The 20,832-nt window shown below is 46.5% G+C and overlaps 1 protein-coding gene across 2 annotated transcripts in view; it reads right to left on the bottom strand.

Annotated features, from left to right (window-relative positions):
- The window catches only part of LOC105278232 (zinc finger protein 704), a 96,329-nt gene that overhangs the window by 37,505 nt on the left and 37,992 nt on the right, over positions 1–20,832 (bottom strand). For both annotated transcript variants that reach the window (XM_011337177.3, XM_011337178.3), the window contains 3 exons: positions 18,180–18,343; positions 4,720–4,943; positions 2,875–3,182 (listed from right to left, as the gene is read on the bottom strand). In XM_011337177.3, the coding sequence (XP_011335479.1) occupies positions 2,875–3,182; positions 4,720–4,943; positions 18,180–18,343 (696 nt within the window). The remainder of the gene's footprint in view (positions 1–2,874; positions 3,183–4,719; positions 4,944–18,179; positions 18,344–20,832) is intronic.

Genomic DNA, 20,832 nt, shown 5'->3' with positions numbered 1-20,832 from the left:
AAAATTGATGAATATTTCAGTTTTCTCATACAAACTCGCACTCAGTTTCGATTTTCGGAATCTCTCTCTCTCTCTCTCTGGTCGCTAGTCACACATATATATCTTTCGAAGCAAACAGCATCCTTTGCATCCTTTCAAACTGTCCATCGCGCGACAATGCTGCTTGTTTCTCTCGCTTTTCTGGTGGCAAATATCGTTTATTTATTTCGATTTCTGGCAAAATATTATTCCTTTTGTGCCTCGAGAACGCAACGATTAAATTCGAATGAAATCCGCTTACATTAGCGGTTATTTCGGGAACGGCGCGACCGCGACGATTTCCCGTGCAAGCCGAGAGCAACGAGCGCGCGGGGCCACGCGCGTACCTAAGATTAGCGTGGGGCGATAATACCTCAAGGTTCGGCCTGTTAGCTGTCTTACGAAATACCAAAAAATCACCGCGCGCGTGTTTACATCCTTGGCTCGGCCTGCGCGCGTGCTTATGTCATCATCGAGCGCGCGCGGGGGCTTGGCGCGCGACGACGAAGAGGACTCCCGGCCGCCCCGCTGCAGGCTCCTCTTCGCCTTCGCATCCCTGACCGGTCAGGGCCGCGCCGCCGTCACTGCCAGCGTGCAACAACTCGCACGATGAGGTAGATATCTACGCGACGTCCGCGAATATATGTGCACTCATGTTCGCATGCTCGCGCCAATAGACGATGCAATTTTGCCTAATTCAGATGAACAGATATACAGGGTGTCCCGGGTTTTAACCGACAAACTGCGGGAGCATATTCTACTAGTGGAAATAAGAAAAAATTCTTATATCGAGTTTGCTTAGAAATGCTTTATTACAAAGTTATAAACCAATATTGAAAAGGAATATGAGATAAGTAACAACGGAACATAGTGTAGAATTTGAAAGGTCGAAGATGTTTATGTTATGTGTATTCACATGTATTCATGTTCACTATGTTGAAACGATTCAGTATGATTGTTACTTTCACAACAGTAGCTGTTAGATTTCAATCGTCGTGTCAACTAGCAATTACTATCAGAATGCCAAAAGTGTTTTCAAATGAGGAATACGCTGATATTCATTTCGTGTACGGATTCTGTGACGGAAATGCACGAGCTGCCGTACGAGAGTATCAACGTAGATTTCCCAACAGGAGAGTACCAGATAGATTTAAAGCAACGAATTACTAATTCAGTTACTGAGATGCAACAAAATTTTCAGGAATGTCGTACTGTAACAAATTCTGTACTACGTCGATGTCTAGCTTGTATCGATGTGCAAGGACAACATTTTGAAATGCGTCACTAAATCATTGCGTAGATAATTTTTATTTTTGTGAAAAAATCCGTTGTTACTTATCTGATATTTCTTTTGAATATTGGTTTATAACTTTGTAATAAAGCATTTCTAAGCAAACTCGATATAAGAGTTTTTTCTTATTTCCACTAGTAGAATATGCTCCCGCAGTTTGTCGGTTAAAACCCGGGACACTCTGTACTTTCCCTTTATATATATATATATATATATAAAAAGCATATTTCGTGCATTTGATTTATTTAATTGTAATTTATTTTATTATTTTATTTCTTTAAGATAGTTGCAATCGGAAAATTTATCTCGAATTAATTTCGACTCGAGAAGCTTTAATATGTGCTTATTTTAGCATATTTGACAATATTCCTTCGAAATGAGTCGTTGCCCGACACTACAATCCCGGAGATCCGTTACGCGAGACGCGTCAGTCTCCTCCCAATTGCAACCGCATTACATGGAAATCGTGTTACGAAACGATCGAAAGCGACTTCGTTTTCACTGGCTCGTCCACTCGAAAAGAGAAAACTAGTTCACCCGTCGAAGTTTGCCATCTCGAAACCAGTCCACGACGAATGACGTACGCATCTAAGGTCCACCCTGGCGCCCCACGCTGGCCTCTTACGCAACTGACATATCGTACTCGTCGACTTTAATTAAGCTACTACGCACCGCTATGCGGACACGGAAAGAATTAATCGCGGAGACAGAAGCGCATGCGGAGTCCTGAAGGCCATTCAATTTTTATTGCGGCGAACTTGTATTCCTATCGAAGGTCGCCAAGACGTGTAATCTAAATGTATTGTATCGTGTATAAATTTCAATAAAGCGTCAGATATTCACGTCGCTAATGTTACGATCTGAGTTTCCTGTTAATAAAAACGATTTTATTAATGCGCGTTGCAGCAAAGTTCGCCGCCTCTTCACATGCCGGAAATAAATCACGTACCGGATGAATAAATCAATGTGAGATCAAAATGATGAAACCGGGTCACTCGACTCGAATTGAATTGGCAGATTCTTGGAACGCGAGATAAGAGCTTCACGATGAAAGCCAAGGAGGGATCACGAGGAACGTCATGATACGTGCGTTGATCAAGTCGACTTTTATAAAAATCATTTGTCTTCGTCCGGAGGCTTGGCAAGTCGAATTGGGCGCGTGTTGACACGAGAGCGTACATTATTCACGGAGATTAAGGTCAATGAAGACCTTCAGAAATAGCGAGGGCGAGGGCAGCGCCACTGGAAGCGGTGCGAACACGCGACTCTGAAAACTACTCGCAAAGGTCACGGCGGCGTTGATGAAGAGACGTAGCGGTGGTGTTCTTCTTGCAGCGGTAACTGCTGATGCTAATGGCGCATAGCAAAGTAAACGTGGTTGCTCGAAATTACGTTTATGCAAGTTTATCAGACATGTTAATTGATCATCTTGTGGTCTTATGAAGGACTATGAGAAATGTCTGAGGATTTAGAAAATTTGAATAATTAACATGTGCAGTAAACTTGCATTGAGTTCCGCGAAGATGAGGAAAGAGATGAATAACTACCGGAAGCGGATTACTCACCTTCTTACGCGGGTGCTGTTCTTCAATGTAATCGGGAACTATTCCCTCGTCCAGCGCAGTCGAACCCGGGGTACTGCCCGAAGAAGATCCGGATGCATTGTAAGGATAGTGCGGCGGATTGTGCGAAGGATGCGATGTGGTCGGGCACGGTGAACTCCTCATCGATACACCTTCCTCGCTGAGGGGTGGGCTGGGGGTGCCGCTGCGCCAGGAAGCCCCGCTGCTGCTGCTGCTGCTATTCGACATGCCACCAACTCCCGGCGAGCCAGCAACCATGCCACCTCCGCTTCCGCGACTCCCCCAAGAACCTGCAGAGAGAATTCCTTAGAAATTCGTTTCGTTGCGTGCCAACTCGCTCGATTCGATAATATACATAAACACGTGAGAATTCAACGAAAAACAAGAAAAATGTTGTATGTAGTACGAAAACAATATTTAGTTTATATATTGGGTTGGCCAAAAAGTAATTGCGTTTTTTTCCAATAGATGGACATACATATCTTGAAATGTAACTAACTTCATTCTAAACCGCAAATTCATTATGTAGGTTAACAACTCACAGTTCAAGCTTGTTTTAGAAAAAGAAAGTACACGATTTCGTTAACAATTGTTTCTTTACCGTCGATTTCAAAATGGAAAATCAAAAAGAACATTTTCGTCATATTTTGTTTTATTACTTCCGAAAAGGGAAAAACGCTGTGCAAGCTCATAAAAAGTTATGTCATGTATATGGCGAAGATGCTTTAAAACTGCGGCAGTGTCAAAATTCGTTTACTAAATTTCGATCTGCAGATTTTAATGTGAAAGATGCACCACGCTCAGGAAGGCCAATCGAAATTGATGATGACAAAATAAAGGTACTGATCGATTCCAATCGGCGTTTAACGACACGAGAGATTGCTGAGAATCTTAACATATCGAAATCGAGTGTTGAAAACCATTTAAAACGACTTGGATACATTAGTAAGCTCGATATTTGGGTACCACATGAGCTCAAAGAAATTCATCTCACTAAGCGTATTGACATCTGCGATTCTCTTTTGAAACGTGAGGAAAATGATCGATTTTTGAAACGTATGATAACAGGCGACGAAAAATCGATCGTCTACAACAACGTCAAATGAAAAAGATTGTGGAGCAAGCGTGATGAACCTGCTGAAAGCACTTGAAAAGCAGATATTCACCAAAGAAAGATTATGCTGTCAGTCTGGTGGGACTTTAAAGGTATTGTGTATTTTGAGCTGCTTGCAAGGAATCAAACCATTAATTCAGACGTATACTGTCGTCAACTGGATAAATTAAATGATGCCATCAAACAGAAGCGTCCAGAATTGGTGAATCGCAAAGGTGTTGTGTTTCACCATGATAACGCTAGACCACGTACAAGTTTGGTCACTCGTGAAAAATTGTTGCAGCTTGGATGGGATGTGTTACCACATCCACCATATTCGCCAGACCTGGCACCATCAGATTACCATTTGTTTCGTTCTTTGCAAAACGCCTTGAATGGTAAAACCTTTACTGCTGATGAGGATATGAAATCGTTGTTGGAATTGTTTTTTGCTGAAAAAGATAAGAACTTTTTTGAGCGCGGAATCATGAAGTTGCCTGAAAAATGGCAAAAGATAATCAAACAAAATGGACACTATATTGTTTAATAAAGTTTTTGTTTCCCATGAAAAATTCGCCTTTTATTTATATAAAAAAAAACGCAATTACTTTTTGGCCAACCCAATAATTTGGATGGCTGCATTTGATGCCAAAGTATCAAGAGAAACGTACTTTTCGTCTATGTAAAACTTGGTATTACATATTTTAACACATGGAGATATCAGAATATAATACCATAGTTGCATTGGCAGTGAAGTGAAAGGGGGTTGTGATGATTGTGAGGTGAGCACGAGAGCGACATGAGGACCAGAGCGGCGGCGCATTCGTCCATACAGTCGCCACGTTCGCTGTTGAGACAGTTTTCAAATTTGCAGCCGTATCCGCTTTGTATCCTGTCGCCCCAACCGCTATACATCCTTTCGGAATCGTTATTCGAGCTTGGCCGTCGTTTTCTGGATCTGAAATATGCATCATCGCGTTATAGTTACGAGTCATCGTGCATATGTTGCGCGCGTTGACCATTCAAATTAAGCGTATCATTATTTTATAATTTTTACTTTTTCCACGGCAGCAGAGTTAAGGTCTTCGATCACACAGTCCCGATTAACTAAGCACAATGCATTCCCAGCGTTTCCGCGAAAGGTGTATTCTGGAAACAGGTAGGATCGCCGATTCCCGATAACCGCCTGTTCGATGGACGCGAAAGATTTTAGGAACTCGCGTTCCCCGAAGAGAGAGATGGTACTCCTACAAGTCAATCTGTTGATCTCGAGGATGGCCATGCCTCGAACGAAGCATAACGGTAGGTTACGAAAGAGTACATTGTGTAAAACGGGCCTGGAGTAATTTTCTCGAGCGCCCATGTCGAAGAGTAACAGCATAGAGAGAGAAGTTACGCGCGTTTCTGGAATTACGTTTTCCTGAAACCGCATGAAATGATACGCCACGTCTCTCTCTCGGAGCACCGGGCAAGAACCTCCTCGCGCTTGTCGCACCGGTAATACCCGGTGACAGGGAACCTATAGTCAATAGTCCCGCTTTTCCAGGAAAGACTATAGATTTCCGCGTTAATACTGCACGTGGTGTATGCACGTCCGCTACGCGTAGATACTCGTGCTTATCTCCTACGATCTTCTATCATTACAGAGTATTTCTTCAGACCGGAACCAAATGGAACGTATGTATAATATAATATTATAATCAACATAAGTCAACAGTGAATACATAGGACATGTGCAAGAGAGACAACTTGTACGATCTATTTTACCAATTCACTCAAGAATTACAGGTTGCCTCAATTTCGATTATACCGATCAGCATGATTATATGATAAAAGATTCATGCTTGGACTTGTACATATACTTATTCATTTTACCAAATATCTTCTCGCTTTTTCAAGCGAAGGTAATGCATGAAGACATCGGTGAAGATGCCTCGCGTTGCTCTCGCTTGCTGCCAGTGCAGCTCGCGAGATAGCATCTCGAACGCGGCTAGGAATAGTGGCTCCCGGAGAAGGTGGTGAAGTCTTCTCGGGCCTGCATCGCACAAAGGACAAAAAGGTGCGAGACACCAGCGAGAAAGAGAGAGAGTGAGACAGAAAGAGGGGGTGCGAAACGACGACGTAGTCAAGGCCGTCGCAGCTAAGCCGCAGCCGTTCCACCGTGGAGCGGTACGTCGAGAGTCGAAAGTGAAACATGGAACGCCGGCCGGCATGGAGAATGACGCGTGTACCAGCCGGTATTTCGAAAGCAACACCTTCCGAGCGCACACACTCCGCACGCTGTCCCGTTTCTCGCGTACCAACCGTTATATCTGTCGCGCCACTTGGAGCGCGAAGACGGGCGAAGGCTACTCCTTCAAGCTACTCCAATCCAGCCAGCTAGTGCACAGGGTGTCTCGGACTAAGGAACTGGCCTTCATAGACACCTTCGTCAAACTGGGATCTTCCAAAAATATCTCCCTCACTGGATGAAAAATTTTCAAAATTATAATAGAAAAATTCCAGAGAAGCAAAATCTTAATAATAACGAGGTACAATGATAACGCTTCAAGAACAGGGGATGGAAAGGATAAAAGACAAGGTTATTCATCGGAAACGTGAAATGCCAACGCGTGACATAATGTTGGACAACGTAATGTGAAAATACCGATACAATCGCCGATCAAGAAACGTTTACCTTCCTCCGATCCACTTGACCTGAAAACTAAGGTAGTTTACCGTAGTACGCGTTCTTATTTTCCCGACTTCCTCACGATGCGTTTTCATGGTTTTCTAGACTCGTGGCAAGCTTGATACATCCGTATCGCTGTTTCTCGCTAATTGCAAGATTACGATCGGCTTATGATTACCGCGGAAGCAGCGAATTCGCGAGAGTTTAATTAGAACGGTGCGGATCGTCGCTCGGCGCGAAGGGAAACGAGTCGAGACCGTTTACTTTTCAGGCGAGGCTGTACCGTTACCCGGTACGCGAATTACACCGGTACAGATTGAGGGATTGAGCTCACAGATAATCGGCACGGCGGTAATTAAAAAGCACCGGGGATACTCCTCGCACGACGGGATTCGCCGGTGCTTAATTCGCTTCGTGAGTGTATCTGTCGAAAACAAGAAATAACGCGCCAGGAAATGTCGTTTACGATCGTTTACCACTCCATTCGAGCGCTCCATCCGTTACCGCTGCTCGGACTCGTCCATCTCTTGAACCGTGTCCTCCCATTTCGTATACACTTTAGTTCGGGTACGAGTGGTCGGGCACGTATTTTAATCAAACGGATCCGTTTTACGGAATTAGCATATCCAAAACAGCTTGCAAGCAGGTTGGACAGATCCGAACGAAACCGTGAAATAAATTTCTTGAGTTTCCGATGTAGAGCAGGATACGTGGATGCGTAGCGCTGAACGTTTCCAGCAGGCTGACATTGAAATTAGTATGTAAAACAGCATGCACGCCCACCGGTCGGTTCTTTATGAATATACACCGTCACCGTATTATATAACGCCAATTATTCAACAAGATACGACATAATGTCAATCATTAAGCAATAACGATCTCTTGCAGTTAAAAAAACAACATGGTAAAAATGAAGGACGACAAAAGATTATCTGTCGAATTAACATATATATAGGTCGTAGTCAAGATTGCGATCCATCGAAATCTCGTATCCTTCGTCACGATCGCGTTCGCATTTCGCGTAATCTCACGACGACGAGGAGGAAAGTAAATCGCCTCGTTAGCCTGCTTTGAGGATTTACGAATCGGCTGAAAGTGGACGAGGCGGGGTGACGGGGAACACTTCCGATATACTCTCACCTTCACCAAGTATCGTGTGCAAAAATAACGGGTGACCGGCGCGGTGAAAAAAATTGGGTCGTGAGAATCGAGATTTCGGCCGAACCTTCCCTTTCCTTCCCTCCGGGTGCATTGTCGAGCATTAATACAATGCCACTTGACGGGTATACTCGCGTCCATAAGTTAAACTAGGCCCGCGAACAACCGTGCCTCGCGTTCCGACATGTACCGGGTGCACGATAATAGGCGTATTTGTGGGGTACACACGAGCACTCGAGGTATGCACTCGTCGATAGTGCAGCAGTACTAACAATTTCCGACGAGCGGTGCAATCCACAAAGTGGGCTTCGCGGCGATACAAATAGACAACGAAATTATTCATCAGCTAATTTTAGGTACATTTCATGTTAAAATATGAAATATAAATATGAATATGAAAAAGAAGAGCATACTCGATTTGCAAATGGCGATAATTAGTCGCAAGAAAAGATCACTTCAACAAAGAACATCTAACAAAACAATTATATACGCCATCAATAATTATTCTCATGAAAATTACGTTCTTTACTTTAATCGCTAGATTTTTATAATATCTGATTAATCGATACTTGAGATTAATCAATGTTTACAAAATTATAGAGTAACATAAATGATCGATCAGCCATACGTTCTGCTCAATTCATTTTTATAACTTTCCGTTACGTGGCAGGATTGTTAGAAAATCTAGGAGAGCACCGTAAACGCTTGTACAATATTCGGAGAAGAGTTGTGCGTGAGTGTGTATTACTCTTTGCTAAGTGATTCTGCCGTGTGACGTGCATCGCGCCGACGGATGCGCAAATATCGACACGCGATTCGCGCACAGATGGAGGCTGGAAACCAAGGTGACCATAAAGCCATTAGCGGGAATGACTTCATGGCGCGGCGTATCCGCTACGCGGCCGCACACAGCGCCGATACGTATCGCACCTTCTGACGAGTCAATCGAGCTCGTTGGTGGAAATCGTAAAGTGGTACACACGCCTGCGTAGCCGGCGGTTACGGTGCTATTATCGTCGTGACATAACGTTACGCAACGCGATCGGTTGGAGGACGAGCGACGATGAATTACACGAGGCGGCGGACAGGTCGGCCGGCCGGCGCGTGGCGAATCGTCGAGCGCGCGTTCGCCAACGGCGACTTTTTCGCGCACGCGATTGTTGCGAGGCAGGCGGCGCGGGTTCGATCTGCCACGACTCGCGATTCTGCATCACGAATACCCGTTGGTATGGGAAGCCTTAACGGCTCTCTCGCGAGCACGCGGATGCATCCGCATCCCGGATTACGCTCGGGGCGCTTGAAGAGATTCTCACCGGCGGAATTTCTCGTGTTTACAGCCGCGCGCGTTTCGACGAGCTCACGATTCGAGAAACGACTGCGCCGCTCGTAATCGCCTCTGAAATGTTCGTTAAGTCACGCATGGACGGGTAATAATAAGCTACCGGAAACCCAGTTTGCAAGTAATCTCTTTGGATCTGGCGCGAGAGTCCTGTAATTTCCCAATTATCAACATCTGATTATTAATTAACGATTTCTCGTACGGAGATCGGTGACGAGCGAGGCGGACCGCGGCATTCGTCTCGCAACGCGCGAGCGGTCGACCTGCCGCATGGAGATTCCGCTTGCGGATCCGGGACGTTAAATAGGTCGGGAAGCTTGTTGATCCGTACTCGCGGCGTGGCACCTCCGCCGCGCGGGGTAACTAGGTCGCTGAATGTTTCAGCGCACGCAAAACTGGGTTACCATCCAACGGTCTGATGGAGCTCGTGTGCACGTGTGCATGCGGTGGCACTCGTGCCGTTAAGTATCGTTCACATAAGGATTGATGCGACATCGTAATGTGATTCTATGGTTCTGCTGTCGTACGGCGTGTTCAGCTTGCGATAACTTTATTCGCCCGTCTACGGGGTAGTTCTATCGCACGACTGTAAGCGCGAGTATGTACAATATAATATATGCAACATGTAACCGTACGTCAATAAACCAACATGTGCACACCAATGTATAAAACAGCGGTATATATATTCCTGAACATTTTTACTCGGCTGCTTCGATTTTCTTTGCATTTTACCGAATAACCTCGAATCAAACGGATAGCAATGGTTGCTTTTTTAAATTATACCGTGTGTACAATTAGCTTTAGAATCACGATATGCTGAACAATGTGTGAATATTACTGTATATATCTCGTCGCGAGCGGAACCGTGCGAATATCGCACAAGCACGCGACTTGAGAAGTAATCGCGCCCTCCTTAGCTCGTCATAGCGTCACGCGCAGAAGGAAACACCTTTCCAAGGTGAAATACGGGACGCGGTGTCAGCCGTAGGGGGTTGCGCTTCCCTGGGATCAGCGGGCGAGATCGAGCGAGGGCGCGCAGCCCCCTCGAGAAACGCGCGGCGACACGGGCACGGGGGTGATCCAGTTTCCGGCGATATCCGGGTTACGTACGGTGGTACACAGCCAGGGGTCAGTCTCGTCGAATACAGGAACGCGGCGGCCGGCTGGCCTGTATCGAGCGGCCTGATTTCGCGGCAGGACAACCCGGCCAACCTGATTTCAACTTCACCGACCTCACTCGGCGACCCAATTCCCCGGTTACGTTACGGGAACGCTCGAAGGACTCGGCCCCGTTGCTCCGACGTCCTTGTGCTAGAAATCCATTTTCACCGTAGGGCACGTAGGGCTGCCGTTCCGCGATCCTCCCCGCGGAAGCGAATTTGGGACGCGAGTTCGTCGGTGATATCATATTCAAAGTGGGATGACGGCACGTTCCTCTATCATCTTTTCCTATAAAGCACGAGTTTTCCCATAAAATCTATCTACTTCATTTCTTCTGCTTGCTTTTCTCTTTTCTATCTTCCTCATTTTCTGTTCCCCAATTCGTATGCGTATCATTGACGTGAGGCTAGATAACTAATCCCCATTTTCATCTTGAAAATAATTTCTGATTAAGTTTTTAAAACCATTTATTGATAATGCGATAATAAATAGCTCAATGTTAGTTGGCCATCTAAAAATACCTAAAACGATATCGTAACCTTCGAGATGCAACGCGCCACTGAATATAATTATAAGCACCTGCACATAATACACATAAGTATGCACGATACTATATATACGAGAAATTATCCAATTGTACAAGTAATTAACGATCTCCTAAAAACAGTTAAACTCAGGTATTTTATTAGAATCCGTGCACCGCGATATCGCTTTAATGGATCTTCGATATCCGTTTATATTTTACTACTTTTAATTGAAAAACAAAATTAACTTGACCAAGTTTATCATTAAGAAAACACGTGCATGCAAAAAGCTGGCAAAAGAGATACTATTATTGTAAACATCTTAAAGAGTAGTCCATTGTTCCTAAGCAGGCGCACTTAGCGGCAAACAAGAGATCGCTTCATCCGCCAGCGGGGTCTCTCCCTAAGAAAAGTTTCCCCGGACAAGGTCTTCGTATATTCCACACCACTGTGTGCACACGGCTTATGCACACATGGTGCGACGTATGTGTTGGTGCACGTGTAGCAGTCTCGTTTCATCGTCCCAGATTTGCCGTCGGCTAGACAGCAACCTGCACCCCTTGACCGAGCCCCACGGGGGAAGAAAGGAGCGGAAAACGCGTGTCACGGTATACTGCCTCTTTCTCCGCTTCTTCATTATCTTTCTCCTCTTTCTTCCACGAGCCCTTTATTCTTTTCCGCTGCTTATTTTCGCGCCCCTTGATGCACCCTTCATTATTCTCCCTTATCTTGATCTTCTTCTTCAACAAGTAGCAACTCGATGTCGTGACCGTACAAATGCAAAGTGCCGCCGCGTGCACGATGTCACGGAGGGTAAACGGGAAACCAGAACGAGCTGGATGAAAATGAAGCGCGGCTCCTTCGTGTACCTGACCCATTTATCCGACACGACTCCGCGCCGGTAGGTACGCAGCTGTATCGATCGACCTAGATCCGCGGCCCCAGTCTGGCACGACCTACAGTTTGTTTGGCCACCTTAAACGCCACCCACCGCGCATCGCCGCTCCGACAACCCCCCGCGCGAACGTACGTCCAACGAGGAGGAGGTGCGAGGCCACTGACGACGACGTCGCACGATTCCATCTGTTCGTGAATTTTCCGGGCAAACGAAGGAACGTCGTGGCGTTCGGCAAACCGGAAACGGGCCGCGACGCGTCCACCTGTCTCCGGTCGATGGGTGACGTCAGCGGAATGGTGAAATATGAATGAGCAACGTGGAAACGCGTGTGTAACGCCGATAAGACCGGCGTTACACCTCGCTTGTCGTTCGCACGCCGAGTGTGATCTACAAGCCCGTACCGGTTCCGTAATCGCCACGCGCGCACATCGCGGTTCCAACTTTGGAATTTATGAGCCTTCTTTTCTTTCGATCGACCGCGCTAACGTCCGAGTGGCTTTCATGATACGGTCGTATATGTAACTCTCTCTTTGTTTCTCTTTCTGTCTACTTTGTAAGAGGCGAAAAATAACTAGGAGACTGCCTTAGATTTGAACTCAAACTCTCCGGGATCCCTGGTTCACACGCCTAGGTCTTAGGCTGTACGGCCAATACTCCTACTGTTGTGATCAACTTGTTTTCATTCCGATCCTCTATACGACCTGTCAGTCTCGACTGTCTTTCCAGATCTTACAGCTCGGCCAGCCTGACATTACATTCGTCCCCGAATGTCTCCAAATCGTCGGTTCACTCCACTTGAGTCCCTCCCAACCTCCATTTTTGGTTCACTCTTCTGAGTTCCTCCCAACATCCATTTTTGGTTCACTCTTCTGAGTCCCTCCCAACCTCCATGTTGGTTCACTCTTCTGAGTCCCTCCCAACCTCCATGTTGGTTCACTCCTCTGAGTCCTTCCCAATCTCCATGTTGGTTCACTCCTCTGAGTCCGTCCCGACCTCCATGTTCAGGTTTCACTACCGGCCAGCTGCTTCTCAACTCCCTCCTCTCCGAGGGGTAGCGGATGAATCTCAACTGTCTTCGAGGGGTAGCGGATTTTATCCCACTTCTAAATTGTAAGAGGCAAAAAATAACTAGGAGACTGCCTTAGATTTGAACTCGAACTCTCCGGGATCCCTGGTTCACACGCCTAGGTCTTAGGCTGTTCGGCCAATACTCCTACTGTTGTGATCAACTTGTTTTCATTCCGATCCTCTATACGACCTGTCAGTCTCGACTGTCTTTCCAGATCTTACAGCTCGGCCAGCCTGACATTACATTCGTCCCCGAATGTCTCCAAATCGTCGGTTCACTCCACTTGAGTCCCTCTCAACCTCCATTTTTGGTTCACTCTTCTGAGTCCCTCCCAACCTCCATGTTGGTTCACTCCTCTGAGTCCTTCCCAATCTCCATGTTGGTTCACTCCTCTGAGTCCTTCCCAATCTCCATGTTGGTTCACTCCTCTGAGTCCGTCCCGACCTCCATGTTCAGGCTTCACTACCGGCCAGCTGCTTCTCAACTCCCTCCTCTCCGAGGGGTAGCGGATTTTATCCCACTTCTGAATTGTAAGAGGCGAAAAATAACTAGAAGACTGCCTTAGAGTTGAACTCGAACTCTCCGGGATCCCTGGTTTACACGCCTAGGTCTTAGGCTGTACGGCCAATACTCCTACTGTTGTGATCAACTTGTTTTCATTCTGATCCTCTATACGACCTGTCAGTCTCGACTATCTTTCCAGATCTTACAACTTCATCTTGTAGTCAGGACCGTCATGTGACAGTATTCACAAGGCTGCTGTACGGCGAAAAAAGACGTCCGCGCGTTGTGTGTAGGTCAAGATCGCGCTGTTAAGATATTTTGTCGTACGACACCTTGGCGAGTGTCTAGGACTGAGCGCGCGCGTACATGTCCATGTAGCTACGGAATCACATCATCCTGCTTATAAAATGTTTCCAATGACCATTTCGATGGCCATTCCGTACGACGTTCCGTGGCTCGAGGAGAACGCCGTTGGTCTAGGTCAGTTCGATACAGGAGCGGGGATCTAACGCGTTCTGCACGGAACGATCAAATAGCGAATTTACCGTTTCCTATCCGCTAGGATATATCGCGCGGAATCTTCTCCGCTTCCTAGCGAGAATGTTTCTTCCGTCCGATTCTCAATGTCTTGGCGATTAATGTGGATTATATAGAGAGCATGTGACTTAGCTCGACTTGCAGGCGATAGAATGCGACACATGAAGCCACACATGACTCATGCGTTTCTTGCTTCTTCCTGGAAATGTTTTCTGTATCAGCCTGTTTTCTATAAACAGCTAGTCTGATGTACTTGATGAACCAATTATCGTGTTGTTTGTTGAACGTACATCGATTAATATCACGGGTATGCGATTGCATTTACACTGAGATTTAAAAACCGGCTGGTAAACGATTAGATAAATATTCATTTCACGGAATATTTACTACAGATACTTATTATGCGATCAATCGTTATGCATTAGATCATTCAGGTATTCTTCCGCTGTACTCTATCGATTGCGATATCCGAGAGACACAGAGAGAGATACCCTAGTTTAGTCGACTCTTTCTCTTCCGCATTCCTCAATCGCGCCAAGGATCACGCGATCTCACACGCATTCCGGACGAATACCGCGATAATGAGCCGGTCGAGATGACGACCACCCAATTCGATCTCCCGCGAGAACCAACTGGAACCGTGCGCCGTGTTGATTGAAGTCAATTAACGCGTTAACGCATCACGGGCGGCTAAAGTGGAGCGGGACGCGAGAGAGAACGAAAGTAGGGAATGGCCGAGTTTTGAGTTGAAAGCGGGAGTGGTGGGTTTTGTCCCAGCGCAGGCGGACGGGTGGCGGTTGGCTCGTGACGGGGCGGATATGGCACGCGGGGGTTGCTAGGTGTCGTCGGGAAGGGGGAGCGAGGAGGAACCGGCACTCGCATACACGCGGAGCGTGGTAGTGCACCTGACCTATATAGCGGCCGCGGTATTGATCGACCTAATTCCCAAAGCAAGTCGGCCGCCGCTTCCTCCTCCTCGCTGACTCCGCTCGCCGAGTCCGAAATTACGTAAGCTAACCCACTGACTCACTGCGCCCAAGTTGATCACGCGGCGCGATGAATTCGGTCCTCGGCGGTGCTGTATTTCGGATTATCCGCCTCCGAGCGACATATCTATTCGCGTCGTTCGCACACACGGCTGTCGCCGTCGTCCTGCGTCGCGTCGCCTCCGTTCTCTCATCTCGCGTTTCCCCCGCGAATCGTTGCCCCGTCGATCGCGATCCTCGCCCACGCGTCTTCTCCTCGCGAGCTCTCATGCGCTTCGCTTCTTATCAACGCACGGGAACAAGTAACGTGCGCGAGCGAGCGCATTCCGCGCGATGAGAGCGTGGACTCGCACCGCGGCACCCACACGTAGAAAGCGCCACGCTAGCTATTACGGGGCAGCTATTTTCTGCCGTTTATCGTCTGGAGCTGATTGTTCCCGCTACGGACTGGCGGTTAAAGACAAAAGTAGTCGCGAGCGCGAAGGCCGAAAAGGCGCGAAAATTGCGAGGCACGTTGATTATTGTTTAGCAGAGAGTGCACGGAATTACGTCACGTCAGGAGCAGAAAGAAAGAGAGTGCCACGTTGCTCAATTTGCCGGCATCAATTATCGCGAACCCGCACGCGCGTGATACTTGCGTTGCACCATGCAGCGTACATACTGTTGCGTGTGAAAGGCAGAAAGAATAAACGGAGCCTTCACGATGTAAGCGAGATACCTTGGCACAAGTTACTTAGAGACTTTACGCGATTCGGGGTTTTTTAACTCTGGGCTGTTTTTGTCACCATCCCGGATTTCAAGCAATTTTTGCGAGAACACTAACATCGTTACGAAGATCATGCAATGTACCCAAACGTCTGACATCAGAAACGTCTATCTCGTTTATCTACTTTGTAAAATATATTGAAGTTATCGCATAAGTGCATACCATGTTACAATATTAAAGAACATTCCTACATTTCGTCTTGAACGTAATTTCCACGTCGTTGTAGATTATTGAAAGACCGTCTCAACACGATGCCGCGTTCATACGATCGCCCGATCAATTCGGCGTTAAAGCCTTGGACGCGATACAAGGTCTCGCCGAACGATAGCCCGGGTGTGCGCCCGCTTTCGGATCGCCGATACCATCGGGCTTCGAAAGGCATTCGATTTCTCTGCGGTGACCTTTCCTTTCACGTGGGGCAGGTCGTGCCAGGGCCAGGTGTGCGCTCGCTCCGCCGAAAATACGGGCGTCCTTCTACCTGCGTGTAAACGCGTCTCGACGTAGAGATGTGTGTACGAATCTCCCGGAATGTCCTTTAGCGAGGGGATCCTCAGAGTTCGTACGACTTTGCCCGCTGCCGAACGAGTGAAAAGCCGAGGAAGAGGTCATTAACCCTCCAGTCGTCGCCCGGTCGGACTACGACCGCTCTATCCTTTTCAGAGAAACGTAAGCGACGAAGGAGGAGGCAGACGGCAAGAGAATTTCGTCTCGAGTGATGAGATCACAGGTCATGAGTCTGAGACGTCTCGCAAGTTTAGAAAATCCGCCGCCGCGCAAGAACTGGAGGAACGAGCAAAAAAGAAATTCACCATTTTACAATCAAGCATCTTACAAATCCCTCCCCTTCCCTCTCGGCAATCGATGTTGAGTGAAATTTGAAAAAAATTCGATTTAAATGTAAAAGCAATTTTCCAATAAATATAAAGCTCGTATTATTATTGTGTTAATAATAGAAAGCATCGTTAGTAATTCATTCGTCCATTAATATGAGAGCATCACGTATCGCAGAGATGAATTATGCGAATATAACGCGGTGATCTGCCGTGCTAAGATTTTCCAATAAACTTTTTTAATATGTAATATGCTTGTCGGAGAATGTATCAAATTTATTTTACAGCATAAAGAGTATATAATTAAAATCCGTGATTATGATACGAAAAGAAAAAATTGTAATTACGAACATATCGCAGAACGTTGTGTTGTGTCAGAAATGATTTCTAAAATATCCACCGAAACACGTCATATATGCTATATCCACCACGGTATTCCGATATAGCGATACATTCACTGACATTCAACAGTATCGAGGGTAGCGTAAAACGTTCCGGGGGGGTGCGTGCAGTATAAAGGTGAGAGACAGGTGCCCGGCGAGGGTGCATTCACGGTCTAACGACCCGAGAACGGACGCTCCTTCGTTCTCACTTCGTGCAGCGCGCGGATACACAGCTTTTTATCTTCACATCGAACACAGCTGATCTTTAGGGTATGTACATACATGTAGGGGGGTATATATTTTTTTATAGGCGGAGCATATATATGCAGACCCTATCTGTCAAACTGTACCTGTCAGCATTATGCAATGGGAGAAAAAAGCTCGATACAAAAAGCCATGTCCAGTGTGTCGTATCTGACAATGACCTTTGATATGTAGGATCATTAAAATGTCTCTGTGTGGCATATAAGGTATCTAGGTAGAGGAAGCAATTTCTTTGTAGTCCAGGAAAACTCAATTCGCTTGCAGCTTGATTCTTTCGCATGGAGAATACTGTTTTATAGGCTCGCTACCTTTTGGTATTGAGATGCTTCAGCATCGAGTTTCCTCAGAATTGGCAATATCTCATTTTTCAATTAACGTTTTCAATCAACGTTTTCTATTTTATAAATTAATGTTTTGATGATTTCAAGAAAGATCGTACTCACGTGCTTCGAATCTTCCCTATAAGCGAGAGGGTCTTGTAGGATTCTTTAAGGTCTTTAATGTCCAATGGATGTTTTCGTAGCTTAAATTCACGTGAACTAATTCACGTTTGGCAAATTGGAGAGGACTGATAGGACCGAGAGAACTGGGAGGAGTTTGGGCAGCAGTCCGATCTAGAAAAATTATGTTCTATAATTATACCTGTGCTGGATTGTACAAGGAAATGAAAGACACTTATTCGGACAATAAATGGATCGAACGTATAAATCATTCCTGAAAATTCCGTTTTGAGAGATCGGGATACCGGAAAATGTCTCTCAACAAGTCAACTTAACTCGAGTTATCAAATCACGATGCAGATACAGTGCACGAGCAAGGCGCAACGGGATCGCGGAACGAGAGTCGAAATATAACGTTTGAATAATTTTCGGATTCACCGAGGAGGTGCGCACAAAATTAGCATAATCGTCGGAGTGAAATCGCACTGCCTCGTAAATTGCGTCTCGCTTCTAAATGACGTTTAAAAAGGCGATTCCGTTGTGTGAGGGCACAAGTTTATTGTCAATCGGTGGCTGTGTGCGTGTTATGTCCGACCTTATCTGCTGCCCTGGCATAAAAGCATCTCAGATAAGAGACAGTAACAGGGAAAGGAGAGGAACTTACGCCATCACGTGTGGCACGTCGATAGAGTGGGAGGACGCCCGCTTACGATCGCCAGCCATATCGGCAAGTCTGGCGAAGTCCGTGTCCTGATCGGCCAGCCGGGCGCTCTTGCGTGATTCCAGCAACCTAATCTCGTCTATGCGTTTGGTTAGGCTCATAGTACCCTGTAACAGAAACCAGAAAAATCGAGATCAGATCGCGGTGACTTTTTCGATCTTCAGCGACTGGTAAATTCTCGGAGTATCCTCTCACTTGACGTTCCAATTCCAAGAGTAGCCTTGTAACTTCCGTCTTTCCCGTGAAAGTTAAATAATCATGAATACGCTAAATGTGCACATTCCTTTTCTCACATATATACACGCTCGTTCGTTAAACATAATTTTACATTTCAGATAATGACTCTAGTAATTTGGGATCCAAGTTCCTCTCGAAGTAGAGCTGCACAGCTCTCAATGGAACGATAAATCAGCAACACAAATGCACAAAGCTCATAACAGAAGATGGTAAGATTTCTGATTCCCTTGCAAACGTGAGAAATCTCACGAGCGTCGTGCGAGGCTCACGCACGGTCACGGAACTCGTGTTCGGTATCAAGTGCCGATGCGTACGAGATCCCTCGAGTCCCCCGCGAGAAACGTTTCATCCGGTGCGGCTGGTAACCGCAGCTTGCAAGAGGCCTGTGAAACGCCTCAGCCGAGTGCTGCTCGAAAGTTCGAAGGAGCTGTACTTCCGAAGGCATTCCGCGCGTAACCGCATAATCGCGCGGCATCGGAGAAAGTGCAAAATTTTGAATGTCGCCCCGTTCACCGGGACTTTCCCCCAGCGCGATCGGCAAAGTTACCGGCGAGCGATCGCTTCCTCGTAATTACGCGAACCACGAACGCGCGACTCCCGGCCGGCTCGTCGGGGCTTGAGCTTCGCGATTATTGCGGCGTGTGCGCGCGCGATTACGTGCGCGTGCCTGACGTCACCATTTATCTCGTCAACGTAACTTGCTTGCGTTCGAGATGCGATTGCAGAATTGTTGGTTATTTGGCGCGATGTGCGAATGGCAACAAAGTTGATGGTACCGATAACCACGGAACAGATATGTCATGTAATGTCGTCGGGTCACGTACCGATGTTTGCATGCAAATCGTCGCGTTCGAGACAAAAGAGAAACAGGATAGCAGCCTCTGCTGATATTACCGAGCATAATATCGTCGTTTTCGTACGAATTCCGGTTTCGAGTATGTGCGAGGTAGAAATCCGTTGCTCGTTGTGGCCCATTCGCGAAACTTCACGTGCGTTATGATGTACAGAAGCGATGAAAACTTGACTTTAATGAAGGCAAAAATTTCAGTCCCGCAAGATTCGATGTGTCCGCTCCAAAGCAAATTTTTCAAACTACTTGTGTTACTTCCCTTTGGTAGATTTTAAAAATTATATAGTCCAGATTCGTGAGATTGAGATATTTTAATAGTCTGTTTGCGACTCAAGGCTACCTCGTACGTAATGCAAATATCAATAGTTTACATTTATCAATATCACAATTGCTTTGGATAATACTATACTCAATGGAAACATTTTGTGTAATAAATTGCCACTTTATAAAAAGTGTTGGCGAATCATACAAGTGCCTGTTTTATCGCTGAAATAAGTATGATACAGTTAGAAGCGAAATCGAGTAATGCAATGTATTTCCAATGCCAAATAAATATAAAACTCGTTCAGTACGTTTATTGTAGATTTTACCATTTAATGATAATTTATTCATTTCTAAAACTGTAATATACAGCAGCGATATATTAAATCCGTAAATTATAAAATCTGTTTTAAATGCAGAGGCATATTGGGATTTTATCTTGTAAATTGCCGGCCTACTTCACGTTTGCTCTAAATCTCTCAACCGTAACAGCGTTAACAGCAGCTACAAACCAAGACCCAAGATGTAAATATCCGAGCGATATTACATATCGAGAGATCGCGCGCGCGCGTGTCACGGCTGGGCGACAGAAAGTCACGTTTCGTGCCGGCGACGAGGCCGATCTTCGTGTGGCTCGTATCTCTTATTCCCAAAAAAAAACTCGAGACGGTTCCGTATCGCGGTATTGAATTTCGACACGCCGCGCGCGCGTACGTAGGCTCGCCCGCGCGCGCGCACGCACGCGATCATGGTCGAAGCAGACGAGGAGGTAGCAGGCTGTTAACCCGCGGCAACGTTGTCATTATATTCGTATTATCGTCCTCCGTCCGTGTTCGTGGCGGACGCGATTGGTCAGCACACACGCACACACGCACGCAGGGTGCGCGCAATCCGCGGTTCCATCGCGATTACTCGCGGGCGAATGGCCTTCGGAATCGATACTGGGCAATTTTCGCGCGAGCGAAGCGTCCGCTCGAAAAAGCGTCGCTACCTGCACCGGCGGGTTCGTTAACGTCACCGTGAGAACTTTGGCAAGCATCAAAAGCATGACGCTAGCGTCAACCAGCATTCGCATGCACGCGTGATGTGTATTGGAATCGGTACACATTCACGTGCAGACGTCCAGCTTTGTCGACGCTTGTATTATTATATCGCTGTTCGATGTGTTGCGCGCGGGCAATTTGATTTGTTTACACACGATGGATTGATTAATAGCCCTCTGGTTAACCCATCGAGCAGGTTGTAGAG

Source organism: Ooceraea biroi, chromosome 10 (genome assembly GCF_003672135.1).
Source record: "Ooceraea biroi isolate clonal line C1 chromosome 10, Obir_v5.4, whole genome shotgun sequence".
NCBI lineage: Eukaryota > Metazoa > Arthropoda > Insecta > Hymenoptera > Formicidae > Ooceraea > Ooceraea biroi.
The sequence above is the reverse complement of the archived record's forward strand: the minus strand, read 5'-3'. Positions and strand labels throughout refer to the sequence as shown.